Below are 21,090 nucleotides of genomic sequence, written 5' to 3' on the forward strand. Positions count from 1 at the left end.
AGTGATCCCCTCAGCATGAAATTTTGTTGTAAAATGTGAGCCTCCTTAAGTATGTTAGGCATGAACCAGTTAAATGGGGCTGCAGAACAGAGGGCAGGACTGCTGTGCAAGATAACTAGTTTTTTTTGTTTTGTTTTGCGGTACGCGGTCCTCTCACTGTTGTGGCCTCTCCCATTGCGGAGCACAGGCTCCGGACGCACAGCCTCAGCGGCCATGGCTCACGGGCCCAGCCGCTTCGCGGCATGTGGGATCTTCCTGGACCGGGGCACAAACCCGTGTCCCCTGCAGCGGCAGGCGGACTCTCAACCACTGCGCCACCAGGGAAGCCCAAGATAACTAGTTTTTGAGAATGCAGTTCTTCCTTGTATTTATAAAATGGGCCTGTTGTTTGAAGCTACTTTTAGGCCAAGATATGTAAAACTCTTATCTTCAGTGTAGCAAACATACTTAAGCAGATGCTTCATACCCTTGAGATGGAAGATACAAAGAAAGTTCAGACCATGGACATGTTTTATGCTACCTGAGATCTCTGCTGTCTTGTCAAGAGACTTTTCCTGCCAGCTCAGCCTCTAGCTGGATTTCAGGCTAGTTTGTGCTCACATTAGTCAGTCACCTGCAGTCTGCATTATGCTCCTGTTAAAAAACTAGTACAAAATGTTCTTTCGATGTGTTGCCTAAACTCTTATTCTATCACCCACCACTGGTCCTGATTCTGCCCTTTGTGAACTAAAGCTCTGACAGACAAGGGGATTTGGGAGGCTGTGTGGTGCAGAGAGGGGAAGGGCTAGAGGTAGGGTCTCTGCTGTAGGAGTGATGTTCAGCCCCTGGCTGACAGGTGGCCTTCACTCCCAGGGTGACTTGGAACACGGGCTGGTGGGGGGAATGCAGCGAGATACTGACACAGCCTTCGGGGGACTTGGGTGATCACGGAGGCTGCTCCTGGAAGGCCTGCCATGTTAGGGTGAGATGACGTGACTCCCTATCCAGGGGTGTTGTACCACCACTGCCCACCACCTGCAAGCTGTCTCATCGCTCAGCATAAAGTATCCTCAGTTGTAACGTATACAAGGAGGCCCAGTGCAGCGTTTAGGAGTATTGCATGAGTTCAGATTTTGTCCAACACTTAACTGTGTGCAAGACATTATGCTTTGAATGCTGAACTAAACAGAGAAGAGAGGAATAAGTAGAGTGCCATAAAATACCCGCAGACAGAATTATTATGAAGGTGAAAGAAAAGGGGCTAAGGTACAGAATTATGAGGGACCGAAGTTAAAAGGGCTGCTCGGAGAAGGTATGGCTGAGGAGGGGATACTTAAAGCAGGACATAAAAGGTAAAAAGGAGCTGGCCAGAATGGGGTTAAACTGTAGTAGAAAACTGGTTTGTCACCTTCTTGGGAAATCCAGTTCTTTAGGTAAAGATGAAAGGCAGGTATTTGCAGCCTTGGTCACTGGGAGTGATGGCTGTCATGGCCACCCAGTTGCAAGGTACCTGTAAACCCTGGGGCTGTGTTGGTTGGGACCATTCCAGTGAGGACCACTGTACTTTGACCTAAAACCCTTTAGAGGAAGGTTAGAATTCCCTGAGGCGGCTTAAACTCACTCTGTCCGAATAGAATTTTTTAAGATAAAAGGAATTGGCCTAGGCCAGGTTCACTGAGGGGGCTGGGCTTTCTTGAGCCTCTGCTGATACCTCTCAAGGGAGCCTTATGTACGGGAAAGGGCAGCACACAGACATGGCGTTAGTTTACTGAGAATGCTGAGGGAAGCATTCTTATTCAACCCGGGGAATTGGATTTGGTCCAGGTGACACAATTTCTTGAACAAGTTCATGATTGGCAGCACTTACCACAGGGAGATGGCAGTGGCAGGCTAGACATCCATCATGAAGCCTGGAGCATGGGTGCCCTCCTCCCTGCAGCCAAGCAGGTTCACTAAGCTCCAGCAGTTGCTGAAGACTGGTACCTGGCAGAATATTTTAGAGCTCTGCATAATTTTGTTCAGATACCATGAACATTATGTGCCTGCCTCTGGTTAATCAAGTATTCCTGGGTAGAAGTCAGATTGGACATGTTTAACGAGCACTTAAAATTATTGCTGTTCTGTTGTTTGGCAAGCAAATCTCAATGAATTTGAGCATTGACTCTCCTGGAGCTCTTGAATATTTTCTAGTTAATGTTGCCGTTAGGTAGGAATGAGATACAGCAGAATGTCACATGTCAGATGTAAATACAGCCTTAGGATGGTGGCTTGCTGGCCACACACCTTGGTGTGATTGTCAAGACCAAGGCCTGCTTCTCTCTGTTTCTGAATACAGAGTTAACCAGTGACAGACTTAGGTTACTCAGACCTATGGGTTAAGTATAAGGCGAATGTGCCTTTCTTAATTTATACTGAAGAAAACAACTATCCCAAAGACAAGATACTTATTTTCATGCAGTAGAAACAAGGAGAATGAATTGGTGGAGTTGAATGGCATCAAGTGGTAACAGCCTGCTTCACGTGTGTCATGAGCACCACATAGCTTCACTCTGGGTCCTGATGGAGCTCCATGGTCAGTGTCTTGCTGTTTGGCTCCCCTCTTATAAAGATTGATTGACCGTATTTTCTTTTCTTTTTTTTTAGCCTTCTGACTGGTTACAGTTTAATTTTTGGCTGAAACTCTAGACCAGCAGTTTTCAGTTTGCTTTTGGATCTCCTGGCAGGGAGAGGGAGAAGATTAAACCCGGTTTCATAATAATACGAAGACATTATTTGCTTTTATTACTCTCATTCTCTCACAGGTGTACAGTGGAATTTCCAGAGACTGGGTGGCATGCAAGATGGCATCTTCTCTCTGACACTAATGGAATGTGTGCTGGTGGTCTTGTGTTTTAAAAACTTCTAATATTTGGTTGATGTAACCCACATAAACATAAGAATGAAGCTCTTTGGGGGCCTCCGTTTTTTTAGCATGTTAAGGGGTCCTGAGACCAACAAATTTGAGAACCTCTGTTTTAGACATATTAAAAGAGACACAGTTACTCCAGAGTGTCCTTGTTTTATTTAGTCACCAAGTGTTCATTGAACACCTCCTGTGTGCTAGGCACTGTGCAAGGCTGAACAGCAGCAGCTTCTTGGTGAACATATTGTTCCAGTAACATCTTTTTATAAACCTTGACAAGTGCCAGGAAAGAAATGAACAGAGTACAAGGACAATGAATAATAGGGGTGAAAAGCCCTTTTTGAGGAGAAACCTGAGGAACAGCCAGTTGTGCTGGGTGGGGTGTGGCAGCATCCCCAGGAGGAGCAAGAGGTTGTGGAGTGCTCGGTGACCAATGCCGAGTCGCAGAGCAGAGAGGGAGGCTGGGCTTGGGGCGTTGGGGCCAGCAAAGGGGTTTCAAGCAGGTCCCTGAATATTCTTTTAGATTGTGGGTCGGGGAGGGCGTGTGCTTAAAGAGATAACTGATTTCATTTGTCACCTAACACATTTGGCTTTAGAGGAAGAGCCTTAATATTAAGTTTGGGGTCATCTTTCTTGTCTCCTGTGTTCCTTGTCAGTCGCATTCTCCCAGGCCAAAGGTTCACCCGCCAGGTGAGTAGCCTGGGCAGAAACTTTTCTCATCCCAGTGAGTGGACAGTGGTTGCCTCTGTTGGAATGGGGGCATTTCATCACAGATATACCTGCAAGTTTACTCTGTAGACCATCAAGCAGTAGTAGTCCACCTGGAAGCCTTCTACGCAGTGGACACATTCCAAGAATGGTGTGTGTCACATTTCTGCATCTCTGACTTTATTTGCTCCTCATAGTAGCCCTGTGGATTATTGACCTGATTTTTAAATGATTAAATTCCTGCTCCAAGTGGTGTGCTCTTGGGAGGCGGTGTGCTTAGTGGAGTGACCCAGGAACACACACAGACTGAGGACTTTGGAGTCAAAAACAGGGCTTTTGCTACCACCTCAGAATTTTCTCAAAGAATGATTGGAAATAAAAATGCATTTCAGGGCTTCCCTGGTGGCGCAGTGGTTGAGAGTCCGCCTGCCGATGCAGGGGACACGGGTTCGTGCCCTGGTCTGGGAGGATCCCACATGCCGCGGAGCGGCTGGACCCGTGAGCCATGGCCGCTGAGCCTGCGCATCTGGAGCCTGTGCTCTGCAATGAGAGAGGCCACAACAGTGAGAGGCCCGCGTACCACAAAAAAAAAAAAAAAAAAAAAGGCATTTCAGTTATATTTGAAAAGTTAAATATTTAGGGACTTCCCTGGTGGCGCAGTAGTTAAGAATCCACCTGCCCATACAGGGGACACGGGTTCGAGCCCTGGTCCGGGAGGATCCCACATGCCACGGAGCAGCTAAGCCCATGCGCCACAACTACTGAGCCTGTGTACCTAGAGCCTGCGCTCCGCAACAAGAGAAGCCACCGCAATGAGAAGCCCATGCAACGCAGCGAAGAGTAGCCCCCGCTCGCCGCAAGTAGAGAAAGCCCACACGCAGCAATGAAGACCCAATGCAACCAAGAAATAAATAACATAAATTTATTAAAAAAAATTTATTAAAAAAAATTAAATATTTAAAAGAAGTCTGTAGCAGTAAAAGGGTCCTTTTGATTACTAAATAACTCAGAAACCCAGCCCTTTCACCATGGTATTTCTGGTGGTTTGGGGGCCTTTATATGGTTACACTTATAGTTTCTGGGAATGTGAAGCCATCTTTGCTCAGAAATCATTGTCTTCAATGTAATTTATTGAAAACAAGTTATGTTTGCAATATTCCCAACAGTAGCTTAAAGACCTGCTTTGTAAGATGAGCCATGAGAAAGTCCCTTCAGCTGTTGTCTTCCCTGTAGCAGTGCTATGACATAGGCCCCTCCTTATGCTGGGGGCATATTATTATTCACATAATTCCAACTCTGTCTAAAAGGGCACCGAAGAAAAGAATTCAGTGTTAGTGCTACTTGCTAGACAAAGCTGAGAGTCATTTATAATGGAAATCATTTTAGAATTCAGTAGTTTTTATTGTACACTCTCCTCCAGGAATTCTGTATTGTACGTTTTTTTTTTTTTTTTTTTGCGGTACGCGGGCCTCTCACTGCTGTGGCCTCTCCCGTTGCGGAGCACAGGCTCCGGACGCGCAGCCTCAGCGGCCATGGCTCACGGGCCCAGCCGCTCCGCGGCATGTGGGATCTTCCCGGACCGGGGCACGAACCCGTGTCCCCTGCATCGGCAGGCGGCCTCTCAACCACTGCGCCACCAGGGAAGCCCTATTGTACGTATTTTATATTGACTTTTTTAGCGGTCAGTTTCAATTATTTGCTATTGTGAAAGCTTGTTCTTGGCCCAGCCCTTCATCAGGAGTCAACATGTGTGTATCAGAGCAGCCACAGAACTGGCCTCTCCTCTTTAATTGTAGATCATTTTGGAAGATGAATACAACTGAGTGTTTATTTTTAGAAATCAGATTCTCTCTTAATGAAGCATTTCTTTTCACAGAGGAAATTATGCACTAAGCAGAAGTTTTGCTGAAACGCAGTCTCAGTCTGTACATTGCAGTGTCTAAACACCAAGTGAGACTCTATTTGGCTTTATTATATGAAGTCAGGCCTGCTGAGCAGCAGTAAGGACCCAATCACTCTCTCTTGGTTTGGGGACAGGAGCGGTAGCATTTAGTAACCTCCTGAGCAGAAAGTAAAGGTAAGCAGAATTTCTAAAATGGCCCCCCAAAGATGTCCCACCCTGATGCCCAGAGCCTGTCACTATGATGAGACATTGCTGATGAGATCATTGTATTAATGGAATCACATGAGCTTTTAAAGACAGAGAGCTTTCTCTGGCTGGTGGCAGAGATTGGAAGCAAGAGTGGACTTGAAGATGGGGAGGGATGGATGGGGAATGCAGGCATCCCCTGGCTGACAACCAGCAAGTAAACAGGTCCTCAGTCCTAAACCTGCTAGGAACTGCCTTCTGCCAGCAACCTGAATGAACGTGGAAGTGCATTCTTCCCCAGAGCCTCCACAAAGAAGGGAGACCCTGAGCAGAGGGTCCTATCACGCTGTCTGTCGCATGATACATTTGTGGTTTTGAGCCACTAAGTTTGTGGTAATTCGTTAACATGGTAATAAAAATCTAATACAGGTGGCAAATGCCATCTTTATAGAGGAAAAACCTCTCTCTTGATAGCTGTCAGAGCCCTTCACTTTCAAAATCTCTGTGCTGACAATGTAACATGCTTTCTTTTTTTTTAAGATTTTTTTTTGATGTGGACTATTTTTAAAGTCTTTATTGAATTTGTTACAATATTGCTTCTGTTTTATGTTTTGGGATTTTTTTGGTGGCGAGGCATGTGGAATCTTAGCTCCCTGACCAGGGATCGAACCCTCAACCCCTGCATTGGAGGAGAAGTCTTAACCACTGGACCACCAGGGAAGTCCCTAACATGCTTTCTTGATTTAGCCATCTTCTTTTTCTTTTACTTATTTTGATATTTTTGTTTGTTACGTTTTTTTGGTAGAAATACAGTAGTGCAATGACTTTCAAATTATGTTGACCATAATCCTTTGTAAGAAATAGTGTTTACATTGAAACTCAGCTCATTGACACACACAACTGAAAGAAAAAATTCCCCCAAAGACTTAATCATCATGTCAGATGCACTTTGACATCTATTTTATTTCATTGTTAAAAATGTAGGTCATGACCCATGAAATCAATTTCTTTACCAGTTTTTCCAGAATTGGAAAATCATTACAGTTGGTTGTGCAGTTTTATTGTACTTCTTAGACTTTCAGTCTCATGTTACTTTAAAAATAAATTTGTATTTAGGAAATACCTGTTCTTGGTTAAGTGGTATAAGGTTGGAAAGGGTCTTCATGAAAAGTCTGTGTCCCTCCTGCCCGGGGTCCCTGCTCTCCTTCTGTGTTTCACAGGAAACCACTCTTGGGAGCTACTGACAGATAGTCTGCACGTGCCAGCATGCATGGTGTGGCTCTACTCTCTGCCTGCTCCCTCCATATACCCCTTACTGCACATAATGAGCTTTCCCTTCTGCTAATGATTGCCCACGTTCCTTTCTATCATTGTACCAGTATTAACTCAATCAGATACGAGCCCACGGGCAATGAAGTTATGCCAACCCTTTGCTCCCACAAACAGTTTTGTACAAACCTCTTCCTGCATATGTGTGAGGATGAATTCTTAAAAGAGTTGCTGGGACAAAGTGCACGTGCATTTGTAATTCTCAGCAAAATTGCCATCTTAGGAGGGAGGTTTACCAGGTTGCTTTCCCACCAGCGATGTGTAAGCATGCTTGTTACCCCATACTTTTGCCAACATGGGTGTTTGATTTTTTTTTTAGATGCTTTGTTGTTGATGATGATGGTATTTCTCATTGGAGCTTTAATTTGTATTTCTTGTTGTGAGAGAGGTCAAGCATCTTCTGATGCTTTAAGAGCCATCTGTATTTCCTTTCCCATTTTTTGATTAAGTCATTGATTTGATAAATCTAATTTGAAGTCCGTTGTAAACACGAGCCCTCTTTGCATCTTGCCCTCCTTCTCTAGTCCTTCCTCAAGTTCCTTCTGGCTTAAAAGCAAACAAGCCCAACCAGACCATTTCTTGTGGCCCCATACGTGTTGATGAAGATCAGATGGGCTGATTCACTCTTGTTAGGGAGCAAAATGTTTTAAATGTAGCTTTGCTGGTAAATGAAAAAGGGCCCAGTGGGGTTTCGCAATAGAGGAGGAGGAGGAAGTGGCTGAGAGGGAGGTTGGAAAGTAACGTAGTGGAGGGAGCAAGGGAAGGAAGTGAAGCAAAAAGCAGGCGGGGAAGGGTAGGGTTATGGAAGGTACAGCTGGTGTCCTGCAGGGAGGAAGTCCCCTCCAGTGTCAAATTGGTAAGTTCCTGCCACAGACTGAGAACTCTGCTTGGTGAGTCTGTTATGGCAGGCCTCCCAATGGCAGTAAGTTCTCTCAAAGGGAAACAGAGGTGGGAGCATGCCAGCTTCTACCAGGGATACATGGAAAGTTTTCTATTCCTTATATGTTTTTGGCAGTCTTGATAAAATCATTTAAAACAGTGGGTTGATAGGAAAGGCAACCATTAAGTGACTTGAGGACAGCAGAACAAACATGTCATTCCTAAGAAATAAAAGCAACTGGAATTTAGGCCTAGACAGAATCCAGAGGTTTGTTTTGACATAATTGATGACAACATCTTAAAAAGAGGGGATTTTTATGAAAATTTTTTTGTAATGAGATTGCTTTACATTCTTTTTCATGACCGGAGGAAGGTCTCTTGTTTGAGAACCAACAAAGAACTTCAGGAACAGAGGGCTTAAGTTTTCTCAACACATATGAATTTTCTCGTTATGAACATTTACTCCTTTTGTCAGTAACTGTGGAGTCCTGTGTGGTCTGATCCTCGTGGAAGGGAGAGAGTGTTCTCTGGCTTTGTGCGGGGGGCATAGAGTCTCCTTTTCCCTTGAGCCAGCACAGCCTCCTGAATGTCACCCTGCCCCCTGCTCTCAGGAGGAGCTGGGGAGCTGTTGGCCCGAGCCGCTGAGAGGGGACTGCCAGCCCCTTGACTTGTCTTGACCTCCCTGGTTGGACCCTGGAACTGTGTTTGCAGCTCTTGGCTTCGTTTTGTTGTTGCCATTGTTGATCAGGCCAGTCTTTTAAATCCTCCTTGGTAGGTTGACAGATTTTACTCGGCCTGATACCAGCAACAAGTTAAGCTCTTTAAAGTTGCTGTCGCTGTGCTTTGATGATCATTCTGCGCGGGGACTGGTCCTGAACTCTCAGCATGCGCTCCTCTTTAGCTGGTGACAGAAGGAACCTCTACGGGGACTGTGATGGCCCCATGAATCTTGCTCATTTTCTCGCTCTTACGGAGAAAGAGCCGGGATAAGGCATTTGTTGGTTTATATGTATGTAAAACAACAGTAAGTAGATTTTAAAATTTTCCTTGTAACCTCATGATCTAAGAAGAAGGGAGACTTTTGCTCTGTTATTGGGAGGCCTGTTGAGGCTTGGATATTACCTGCTGAAAGTGTCTCATGATGTTCTTTGTGGGATCAGAGAGGACGAAGTGAGGGCAGGAGCACAGATAGAGGATGCCGAGGCTGTTCCTGTTTCCCAAACAGAGCAGGGGCTTGGGGCTGCCGCCATCCTGCAGGCCTGCCAGTCTGCTGCAAGTACAGACACGACTCTGTGTGAGTCCCCGTGACACACCTGAGACAGGAAACTCATGGGGAAGGGATCACCGATGTCAAGTGTGTGGATAGTCCGGCTGCTTCCTCGATGCAGGTTTTGTTCTGCTCCAAGGCTCTCCCTCCTACCACTGAGCCTTGCCAGCACAGATGTGTGCTAATGTGATCGTTACCCCGGACTTCCCGTTTTCACATGAATTACTTGAGGTTCAGAACGGGAGTGAGAGGCCATTTTGTCTTGGTTTCAGCTTCCCATCTGAGACCTGCCTCCTTTCAAAGACACTGATCCTGGGAGGGCCTCATTCTCCAGATACGACCCTACTTTCCTTTCACAGGGTTTGCCTTCCCTTCAGAATACAGGAAAGTACGCGTGGTTTCAAGAGGCTCCTGTCCTTAGAATGTAACAGGGAGGGAGATAACTAGGTATCGCCCCCGTCTTCTTGGTGAGCAGTGTACTTTTCCCTTGCTCACGTGGGGAGGGCGCTTCCTTCTGTACCTCAGTCCAAGCGACTAAGCTTGACCCAGCAACCTAGAGGACGGAGAGCTGACCTCTTAGCAGTGAGGGACAAGGACGTGAACCTACATTCCTGTCCTCCCTTCCTCCCAGGTCTACTTGGGGAGGCGTGGTGACGACGCTTACTTTTCTACACCATGACCAGCTTGTGGCCTTGCCTACAGGTGCTGAACAGAGCTGCTGGTCACCCTCACAAGTTAAAGAAGGGAGCAGGAAGTTCAAGAAGGCTCCCCATCTCAGAGTGGGGCTAGGGCTGAACATCAGAGAGCAGGCTGACTGTAGGAGCTGGGGACATTAGTGTGGCTCTCCTCAGCCTGCCTCCGTGCAGCGACTAACAGTAAAGGCCCTGTGTGCTCACCTCAGGAGAATAGACAGAGGAGCCCGTGGTGGCTGCCTGGAGGAGGGCACAGGAGAAAGCAGAGGTAGCTCGTGCAGTGGGAACATAGCAGCATAATATTGAGACCGCCGCCCCCCCCCCACACACAATTTGTTTTAGAAAGAATCGTGACCAAGTAGTGCAAGGTTATTGGAGGGATGTCATTTTCGTGGCTCCAAATAAACTTTAGATTCTTAAGAAATTGGACCAGCAATGCTTTTATGGAGAATATACGCAATGTTCACGTGCACATTCAGCTAGAAAGTAAATGTGGATTCTTTGGTGACTCAGAAGATGCGCTCATTGAGTAATGCTGCATAATTTTAGCATATACATGTAGCACGATAGCATGTAGCTTCTTGGATCGAGCTTCTTTAGGTTGAGCTGGGTTTACAGTGATGTATCGTCCCCATGCTGGGCAGCAAGAGTAGCCGTCCAGTGGACATCTCAGTCAGAGTGCCAGTTCTGTCTGGCTCTTCCCAGGCTGGTGTATTCGCTGGAGAGGCGGCAAGGTGGGGAGAGCCGTCCTGGTGGCTGATGCAAGTCCGTGGTCCCACAGCTGGAGCGCCAGGATGAGAGTACATCCTGGGGTTGGCACTGAGCAAGCGTGGAGCCAGGTGGGCTCTCCAGCATCAAGAAGCAGGGCTGAGGGCCACTGGAGTGGGCCTGGGGAGGGCAGGGAGGAGATGTCAGCTTGCTCTTGATAACAGACCCACAGTACTGTCTTCCCGTGGCCCTTGAGCTGTCCCTCAGGATAACTGTCCTAAGCGGGGAAGAACACACAGGGTGCTGTGAGGGCCGTGGAATCTCAGGAGTCAGTCTTGATGAGGCCTGGCAAGGGCCCCACAGAGGCTGGAGTGCGAGGCTGGGGGACCCTCTAGTAGTGGTCATGCATCCTCAGCCCAGCTGTGCTCCCTGATCCTATTTCTCTCCTCCACTTCTCTTCCCATCGTGGTACTTCCTCACCCTCCCAGACTTCTCTCTAATTTTGGCTTGTTCACGACCCCTCAGAGCCCCTGCTCTATCTCATGACCCCTTGCTATACTTTCTTCCACATTTACATGTTCTTGATAATTTTCTCCATACACAATCCCAAGATTAGGACTCGGGAGCATTCTGTGCTCAGCCCCCTCCTGGGCCTGGGGTTGAGCCCTGGGTTGGTGGCCCTGTGCTCAGGTAGTCTCCCTTTTGTATAAAGAGCGCTGGCAGGGTAGTGAAGGTTCGTGGACCAACTGCCAGGCGGTGAGGGAGGAGTGGCTCTCACATTCTGCCAGCCTCAACGAGGATGACCCCAGGTACCAGGTTAAAGAGTGCTGGGTGGGGGAAGCAGAGCTAGCAGGGAAGGTGCCTCATGTTTTTTTTGCATTTGCGTGTACCTTACGGTGCTTGGTTTCTTGACTTACGTATGGACTAATTAAGTTTAGATGCTTAGAAGATAAATGACCACTGAATATACAGAAGGTTGATGGTGCTGTTCCAGAGTCTCAAATATTTCTTGGCTACACTTTACCTTCATCTGAGGAATGAAGAGTGCTGCTTGGTTTGTTCTTCCCTTGGCTCATAGGGACCTAGTACGTGCTATTCACTGAGCAATGGGCAGCGGCAGACCCATTGCCACTCACAAGGAGGTGGTGTTTGCAGTCCCCTGGCTTTTCCTGAAAACTGACTGGAGGTGTGTTGTTGCAGGCTGGGGGCTCTTCAGTGGCATCCGCTCCAGTGTCCGCCTTCTCTCGCACTTCTGTCACGCCCTCCAATCAGGACATCTGCAGGTAATGCTCTGCTTCACATGCTACGGTGGTTCATGTGCATCTCAGGAATGAGCGTTCATGTCTGCAGGTTCTTGATTCTCCATATGCCTCTGCTCTAAACAATCAACCTGGTTTTATGTGCTGTTTGCTCACCAGGTACCACGCAAGTCTCATTTCTTCACTTTGATGCCTATTTTCTTTTAAAATTGTTTTTACTTTCTGTGCTTTTATTCCACTGTTCTCTGCATGCAGTTCCAGTGCAGTGTTTTCTGAGTGTTGTCACCACAGTCCCGTGCAGTCTGCTGTTGTCTTGAAAGCTCCTCCCTGCCAGAGTTCTCTGACACAAGGGCTCACTGTGACAGTTGTCTGTCAAGACACAGTGCAGGCATCAAAGAGAAATTCCCATGGCTCAGAGTGGGTCCAGGCCTTGAAGCCTGCTAAGAATACCAAAGCCAGAAGAACACTGAAGTTCTCAAAATCCCTGAATGATGTGGGTGAGAAGGCCCCGGATGCTTTGGAAAGTTTTGACTATGCGGAGAGGACTTGCTCTGAAGGGAAACTGATACTCCCTCAAGACCCATGTCTCAGTATTAACAGGCTCCACCAGAAAGAAAAAAGAACACTGAGTCGCAAACCTCTTGGCAGTTCCAAACATTCTTGTGTTTCATCCCTTTCCGCCAATCGTTCAGCGGCCTCAGAGGTGGGAGCCGGCAAGGGGGGCACGCACGTCCTGCTTCTGGACGAGAAGGCAGATGGCGAGGCCGTGTCCAGAAGCCGGCGGCTGCTCCAGTACCTGTTCTCGCTGTCACACGGCTTGAGCACCAGCAGCCTGCACTGGTTCCACGAGCTGGAGAGCTGCACTGCCGGCCCGCACCCTGCCAAGTCCTCCAGCGGGCTGGCTGGGAGCGCGGGCTTCTTCTCCGACGAAACGGGAGATGATGACGTCTTTGAGGACAGCACATCCACAAAACCGAAGAGCAGGGTCCTGCGGGCGCCCCTCTGCTCGGTGGAAAAGGACAGTGACCTGGATGGTCCTTCCCCTCTCTCTGAAAAGGGCCCCCCCATCTCTCCCGTGTCCACGTCAGGGGATGTCTGCAGGTTGGTTTGCCAAGAACCACCATTCTGGCCCTCTCTGCTCCCCACACCTCCTTGGCCTCATCTTGCTTTAATATGTGAAGTTTCAGGAAAATGAATAGGCAGTTGTACACAATTATGGATTAATAGTTTTCTCCAGAATAGATTATTGGTATCATTTGAAAAACCAATTTTTATGACATGGGTCCCAAGATAGTTTCATAGATGATAAAAGAGGAAGAAGCTACACATATTAAAGGCCAAGCTGACTCTTCTCAACTAAAAATAAGTAGCTTTTGCATAAGGAAAGCGGAAGAAAAAATAGTATCTCCAGTCTTCCAGCTTGATGGTCTAGATATTAAGCATTGGCTTCCCCTCTCGACCTCATTATTACCCCTCGCTCCACCTGCGACACAATGTGCATGGGGAAGGGCTGCTCTTCAGCAGCTCCTTCCTTCCTTTTAACTTGGATGCAGCCACCTCTGCCCAGGTCCTAACTCCACTTTTATCTTCCCGGGTGCAGCATCCTTGTCAGGCCTCCAGAAGCTTTCAGAATTCACTTTTGCCGCTACTCTTAGGCCTTCCCCATTCTAACCTTTCCCCAGTGGCCCCTCCTCAGGATCAGCTCTTATCATTTCTTTTAACAATTGGATCAGAAACCCCTCTCACAGAAACAAACAGCCGAGAGCCTGGCCTGGGCCAGAACCCAGTTCCTTTCAGGCCAGGTGTCCCTACCTGCTCTCCAGCTGCTGGAAAAGACCTTTCTGTTTCTCAAAAGTCTGTTAAGTTCCTTGAGGTTAGTAGCTACGTCCTGTTGCATGCACCCTTAGAAATAATGAATGATTTAAATTTCTCACTTATTGCTATGAGTGATCCTGAAAAAAGAAATGAAATTGCAGCATCTTATAATGGTTTTTCAGGTCCAGGAGAAGCACTGTGATTTCTCTTGTTACCTCTCTGAGAGAGGACAGAAATATGTAGTTGTGGTGTGTGAAGGTGAGGTCAGTGATTATAGCTAGCAAGCAAAGTTCATCATCTTTTCAAGTCACTGGTATTTTTGAAAGGTAGAGTGCTGGTTTTGTTTTACACAGAAATTTTACCTCTGATTATTTTAATGTCATGTAAGTTCTGGAAGATGTTTCCTTAAATTCGTCTTTTTAGTGAAGTTCTTAAGTCTTACCCAAAATGACTGCTTTGTCATTTTCTTATATCATTTTTTCCTCTCTGTTGCCAAAAGCCACCCAGACTTTCCATGTTGGTGCGGTAAGCTAGAAATTTTTAGTTTGTAGTAATTGTTTTCATTTGTGTTCGTATGTTTTCGTGCTTATAGTCATTTTGTGATGTTTGTTTCGGAACGTTTTCCTTGGGGGGACCTTCCACTGAAGCGTCATCTTCCCTGTTGTGTGGCCCTCCTTGTAATGACTGGCCTTCCTTCTGCCACAGGATCTGTCACTGTGAAGGGGATGACGAGAGCCCTCTGATCACACCCTGCCACTGCACAGGGAGCCTCCACTTTGTGCACCAGACCTGCCTGCAGCAGTGGATCAAGAGCTCCGACACACGCTGCTGTGAGCTGTGCAAGTACGAGTTCATCATGGAGACCAAGCTGAAGCCTCTGAGAAAAGTATGTGCGAGGCCACCCTCGGAAGTACTTTAGCTTCACTGAGACGAGCGCCCAGAAGAGTTAGCACCTGGGACTGGGTGGAGCCCAGGGACTGGGACTGGGTGGAGCCACAGTTGGCTTGAGTTCACTCCTTTAAGAAGTTGGGGCTGGTGTGTACATTCATGTTTTTGGTACTGTTTTCCAAGTCCCTCCTCTCAGGAAGAAGCTCTTTCTGTCCATTCAGTCATATGATGTTTTCTTTTTCCTTAAAACTAAGACTGCCTGCTTGTCTGTATCAGTCATTTGGCCCTTGACCACAGACTGTTTTGTGACATCTTAGTCAGCATTAAACTTTGTATGTATTAACTCTTCAGGCTTTGCCTCTAATTAGGTCCATATAGTGGAGATTAGTATCTCTCTCCAGCACAAAGAACAGCATAACATGGTAAATTTATTTCTGTATACCTGTGACAGGTGTTTCCTAGATGGGAAGTGGGGGCAGATGGGAAAAGAAAGGAACCACAGGCATTACATGCAACACAGCTCTCTTCAGGTCCCATGTCCGTGCTTCCTCTGAAAGGAGCCTCATCCGGTGCTCCCCTCCTGTGTAAACACTGGCCGTTCCATGTGTCTGTGTGCCCAGAATATGGAGAGGCTTTGTTTGGAAGAATAAAAGGTTTGTTCTTATCTCAAAACTCATAAATTGCAAGGGGAATTACAAAATCAGGTAACAGCACCAACATGCCGATTCAATGCTAACTTCTATGGTGATCGCTCATATCAGATATTCAGAGAAGGAAGTATTCATTGTGGGTCGGAGCTCTGGGGAAGCAGAGTGGTGGTAGCATCATAGAATGTTTGGTGTTGAAGCAGTTCTTGGAAGATCAGTAGGATTTAGAGGGGAAGTGAAAGGGCTCTAGAGAGGTCAGATTGTCTCTGGAGAAAAGCAGCCACCGCAAAGGTAGGATGAGCATTTCAGGGGAGTGTGAAAGGCTTGAACTGAATGTGTCTTAGAAAATCAGGGGGACATTTTAGGAGGGAAGCCAGATGAAGATACTGTGTCACACCATAGCAGAAAGAAATCTGGATGCTAGGGAAGGCAGGCGCAAACTACTTAAAAACTGTTTTGTCCCATAAAAGCCTCGTTTTTTGGGTGCCTGCTCTATGCTGACTCTTCAAGTGAGTCTTATGGCACTTTGACCAATATAGATAGTCCATGAAGGCTCTACTTTCAGTTTATCCTGCATAGAACCACCTGGAAAGGTTGTGAGCAGGGCTGGCAGAGGATATGCAGTGTTTACACTTGTTCTTTTTCTCTACCTCTATGTGTTTTCTTCTGATTCGGAAACCAGTAAATGAAAAAGAAAATCTGGCTATTTGGAGTAAATTAATGAGCTCCTAGAGGAGATGGGACTCTCACAGACTGCTTGTACCAGGAACTCTTAGCATCGATTTCACAGTGTTGCTGCCAATGTAGCAGAGGACCAAAGAGTGAGCGCCCTCCACCATCACCTTCACGACATAGTGTGACCCATCTGCTAGTGTGTTGTGGTGTCATCAACCCCCTTCTTCCCCTCACTCATGCCAGTCAGCAAGTCACGGAAACTTAAAGTGTGCCACCTGGGTCTTGGGCCAATGTGCTGTTTTCATCAGGACCAAAACCATAAAGTCTTGTATCAAAGCCACTGAATGCCTGCTTCGCCAGAATAAGCAGCCAGGGGATTGCTGGTGGTGGGTCATGGCTCATCTCGATCCCAGCTTCTCTTCATCGCCTAGAAAGTTGGATGTGGACAGAACACCAGTGCCTGGTACCTGGTTGACACCACATGGTTTAAAGGGAGCGACTCTGAGTGTTTGGGGAAATTCATCTAGCTTGGGAAAGGGGGAGGGAGGAGGGAAGCCAGTCTTAACCATCAACAAAGCTCTCACCCCATCGTAGCGCTTTACGCCCATGAGCCTGAGCCTCACGCTCTGTGCGTTGTCTTTCCAGTGGGAGAAGCTGCAGATGACAGCCAGCGAGCGCAGGAAGATCATGTGCTCCGTGACGTTCCACATCATTGCTATCACCTGTGTGGTCTGGTCCTTGTACGTGCTCATCGACCGCACTGCTGAGGAGATCAAGCAGGGGCAGGCAACAGGTATGTGCTCAGAACGAAAGGTGCACCCAGGAGATCCTGGATGGCACAGTGGGTCTTAGGATTGGGGTGTTATTCCAGGTTGATTTTCAAGTCAGACCTCAAATGTCTGGGCTTCTGGAAGGAGGCATCAATCATGAGGCACTACGCATCCTTTTTGGATGTTTCTTTTGCTGTGGTGGTAGTTTTTAAAACCCAGTCAGGAGAGATCAAATCATGGAGAGAGAGAATCTCCATGAGTGCCCCCTGGAGGAGCAGGATAAAAGGGAGTGGACATGCTCTTCCACTCCTCCTCCAGCGAAGCAAGATTCGATAAGTTAAGAGTCCATGGTTATGGGAAGTTCAGAAATTGTGTTTTATTTACTTCACATCTTAAATAAGGTCGGCTGATAGGCTAACTGGGTTTTTTCCCTTCCAGGAATCCTAGAGTGGCCCTTTTGGACTAAATTGGTGGTTGTGGCCATCGGCTTTACTGGTGGACTTCTTTTTATGTACGTTCAGTGCAAAGTGTATGTACAATTATGGAAGAGACTCAAGGCTTATAACAGAGTAATCTATGTCCAAAACTGTCCAGATACAAGCAAAAAGAATATTTTTGAAAAATCTGCACTAACAGAGCCCAACTTTGAAAATAAAGATGGACGTGGAATCTGTCATTCCGACACAAACTCTTCTTGTTGCACAGAACCTGAAGACACTGGAGCAGAGATCGTTCACATCTGATGATGTGGAGGGTGTGTAGTTCTCCTGGACATCTGCGAACAGCTGAAGGAAATTGTTTACTGCCAATTGTGTACATTTTCTTATGTCGTTTAATAGCATAGACCGGGCAGGTGACTATTTTTAATGGCTTCTCTTTTTCTAAACCCTCCTTAGTGACTCCCCTGGAAAATCCTCACGTCAGCTGTGCACGGCTGGGTTCTGCTTCCGCCAGCGTGTCTACAGGAAGGGAAGTTGGAAGAGCCCGTAACACCGTGATGGGGCGCTGGCTGGGTTCTGGCCTGTAGTCTTGAGCAGAATGAAAGAATAAGATGCCAAACCTGAGGTTAGAGCAGGAGCTGGTAGCGCCTGGGTCCTGATGCGCCTCTTCCAGTTGGCAGGTCCCCCCACCGACCCTCTGGAGTGGAGTGTTGGGAACATCTAGCCATGAGGAGAGGCTTCCCCCTCACCAAGCAGAGCGCGGGGAGGCCGCCACTGACAGTTCCCGAGCAGACGGGCCGTGGTGCTCTGTGCGTGGTGGTGAGTGATTCACTAAGCAAAGCAAAGCACTTTACAAAAAGAGAATCTGTATTTTGTAATATGTGTGTCCTGTGGGATTGACATTTAAAAGGACGTCTCATTTAGAAACCTTCCCTTCATGACCCTGATTATCTCTTTCACATTATAATAGATCTAAAACCCTTTTTGCCTTATATATGCTAAGAAATGTGACGTCTACTCTGGACACAAGTCCATAAAAGGGACTTGTGACTCTAAAGCAGGACAAACAGGTCTGAGGCTTTTTCATAACACCTTGTGGGAATTAATGGATGCTAAATGGCAATTCGAGCATAATTTCTGTGGTTTTGAGCCTGTTTTGTGACAAGTCTTCATGTCATAGGGCTGCCCTGAATGTTTCTTTTTTTTTGGTCAGCCCGGAAGAAGGGTTCATGAGGTCTAAATGAAAAGAAGCGAGTAATTAGAACAAAACTGAATATTTAAAAACTACTCCTTTAAAGGCAAACCTCTCCAGTTTGTGCCGGCTTCACACTGATGGAGTAGGCATTGCGTCGTCCTGGTCTGGGGCATGCACGCTGCAGGTGCCCCTGGGTGCCTGCCACTCAGCCAGCCCCTGCTCCTGGCACATTCTGTGGACCACTGCCCAGGGCAGAGATGCAGACAGGCTGCCTCTGGGGTGAGGGCCAGGAGTGAGCAGCAAACTGCCCTGGTCCACTGTCCCTGCTCCCAGCCACTCCCCTGCCCATTTGTCGCCTTAACTGGACTGAACAGAGAGGATCCTTTAGGGGCCCCTGGCCCTGCTATCAGTCCATTCTGTCATCAGGGATTATCTCCTGTACCATTTTTCATAAAACAAAACCAAAATTACTACCATCAAATGGCCTTTGTCCTTTTAAAAAGGTCTGCTTAAAATTCTGTTTCTGAAGACCAGTTTCATCATGCCAGGCAAATAAGAGTCAACTCCAGGAAAACAGGCCAGGGGAGTCTGCAGTGTAAGTTAGGTCTGCCGGGATGCTTACTCTCCAGAAAGCGCCGCAGATGAGCATCTGGGGGGAGATGCCTGGGGGTCCTGCCCTCCATCCTCTGAGCCTTAGTTGCTTCATCCAGCTGTTAAGAGGAGGAAGCAAACAGAAGATGATTCCTTTCCATTTCAGAGTAGAAGCCCCGTGGTTTGTTTTGAAAGCCGGGAGGAGGCGGAAGGATCCTTAAGCTCTGGAGGAGGACTTTGCCCTGCCGTGGCTGCTCTGGTCTGGCAGCTGCTGTCCAGTTGTAGCCCATCCCTGGAAATAGGGCAGCCGGCCCTCTCTGTCTCCCAGGGCACGTCCAGCCCGTGCCTGTGCTCACTGTGCCCCAAAGTGCAATTACCTACACCCCTTCTCAGCCTGGGGACACCAGGCAGCTACAGACTGTCCACTCAGGAGACTCCCAGGTCAGCCCTGCCTGTGCCCCTTAGGAACTGCCTGGGCAAGGCCCCTTGTCCCTCTAACGGCGGATGAGTGGTCCAGGGAAGACTGGGATAGCTTTTTAAGTGGGAATCTTTCCCTTTCCCCCCGGTGGAACCCCTTATGCTGGACTTGAAAAGCACTGAGACTTTCTGTAGAGAGGAGAGTGTGCTTAGGTGGGGATAGCCCCAGGGCAGCCCACCCAGAGTGCCTGGCGCCCTCTGCGGCAGAGGTGCCTTTATAGCCATGACTGTTGTGTTGCTCCCATGCCCAACTGGACTGTCACGGGAAGCCCTGTCACTTCTTTTTAGGAAGGGCCTAAACACCATCTCGTCACCTCCAGCCAAGCTCCTGAAAGCCTCTGCCTGTGGACAGTCAGCTCCATGTCCTTCTTTTCTCCCCTGGGGTGGCACACAGCTACCCCGTTGCCTTTCTCTTTCCTCGCAGGTCCTGTTGAGCACCTCTGCCCCCCTACTGAGTCCCAGGGCTAATCTCTTCCCCGAAGGGACTAAGGGTGAGTGCGAAGCCCTGCCAAGGTTGGGCTGTGCTGCCATCTAGTGGGAGCTGTGGATCTGCCAGGCATTCCTTTAGTGTCAGTTTGCTCTCTAGGTTCTTTTGGGGGCTTAATTACTCCCCATTTCCTGATCATTCTGCACCTGGCTTTAGTGAGAAGATGACACTTGGATGAACTATATAGAAACGTTGAATGCGCTTGCAGGTCTCAGGGTCAGGGGGGCCGATATTTGTAGGCCAGGTGAGGGGGAGAGGGAAGCAGCCTCAGGGGTGTCACCAGCCAGCCATCTCTGATTTGGCCTCTATTTCCCCTCAAATTATAGTTCAGCTGAAGAGCTTTTGTGCTTGGGTTTATTTTGAGATTTTCCTGAAAATTGTGAAAGACCTCTTCCTACCACAGGCCCCTAACGTCACTTCCTTTTTTACTTCCATCCACTCTTTTCAATCTTATGGGTCCAGTTACAAAACCTGTGGGTGTGCCCTTCCTGGCTACAGACATACGGACCCCAGGCAGTTGGGCCCGTTCAAGAGCCTCAGCTAAGGCCTGCACGGGTCCGAGCTGCCCCCGCTGCCTGGTGGTCGGCTGCAGAGCTGGAGGAGGACTGGGCACGGCAGGGTGTGCAGATCCGCGACAGTGTGGATTTGGCCTGATGCAGATACACATTTGAGATACTCTCCCTCTTGGATCTGATTTGAAATACGCAGCTTCCATCTCTAGTCCAAGGAAAGACTGAAACATAGGGAAGTAAAAGCATTTGTCTTTGTTTTGGAAGTAATTGTGCCACTCATCACCTGTTTAGATGCAGTGTTTGTAGGAGGTTGATTGCTAATAAAGACCAAATTTACACTGGCATGTGTGGTGTAGTTTCTAAAAGGCACTTCACATTTGAACTTTTTCTTAACTTAGAGAATTTCAAGTTATCTAAATGTCTAGTTTTGTATCCCTTTGTGTATGTTCACTGTTCTTCGGCATTACTGCTTGAATAATTCTCTGTATTGCGGGGGGTGGTTGTACTATACACGGGAGTATCTAATTGTAGCAATAAAGCTTTTCTTTAAAAAGGAGTTTTTCCATGAAAGTGTTTTCCTGCAAGGAGGCTGGGAACACTGGCAAGCACTCCAGTGGTCTGGACCCCTTTCCGGGTTCCTCTGGCTTGCACATCAGGAAAGCAAGTCATGCAGACTCGCGTGCAGATTTGGTCTGTCCCTGTGAGGGAGGAAGGATCACTGGCAGTGGGTTCTGGAGGATGTGTGGGCGTGGGAGTGAAAGCTGAAGTCGTTCTCATAGGT

At 47.7% G+C, this 21,090-nt stretch overlaps 1 protein-coding gene across 12 annotated transcripts in view; it reads left to right on the forward strand.

Annotated features, from left to right (window-relative positions):
• The window catches only part of MARCHF8 (membrane associated ring-CH-type finger 8), a 111,728-nt gene extending 90,866 nt beyond the window's left edge, over positions 1-20,862 (forward strand). For 10 of the 12 annotated variants that reach the window (XM_060126012.1, XM_060126008.1, XM_060126009.1 and 7 more), the window contains 5 exons: positions 11,754-11,836; positions 12,068-12,913; positions 14,333-14,513; positions 16,483-16,630; positions 17,046-17,647. In XM_060126012.1, coding sequence (XP_059981995.1) covers positions 11,754-11,836; positions 12,068-12,913; positions 14,333-14,513; positions 16,483-16,630; positions 17,046-17,350 — 1,563 coding nt within the window. In that variant the 3' untranslated portion in view covers positions 17,351-17,647. Of the gene's footprint in view, positions 1-11,753; positions 11,837-12,067; positions 12,914-14,332; positions 14,514-16,482; positions 16,631-17,045 lie in introns of all 12 variants that reach the window. The other 2 variants (XM_060126018.1, XM_060126019.1) reach the window with 2 other exon arrangements.
• Positions 20,863-21,090: the final 228 nt, after the last annotated feature.

This window comes from Lagenorhynchus albirostris, chromosome 16 (genome assembly GCF_949774975.1).
Source record: "Lagenorhynchus albirostris chromosome 16, mLagAlb1.1, whole genome shotgun sequence".
NCBI lineage: Eukaryota > Metazoa > Chordata > Mammalia > Artiodactyla > Delphinidae > Lagenorhynchus > Lagenorhynchus albirostris.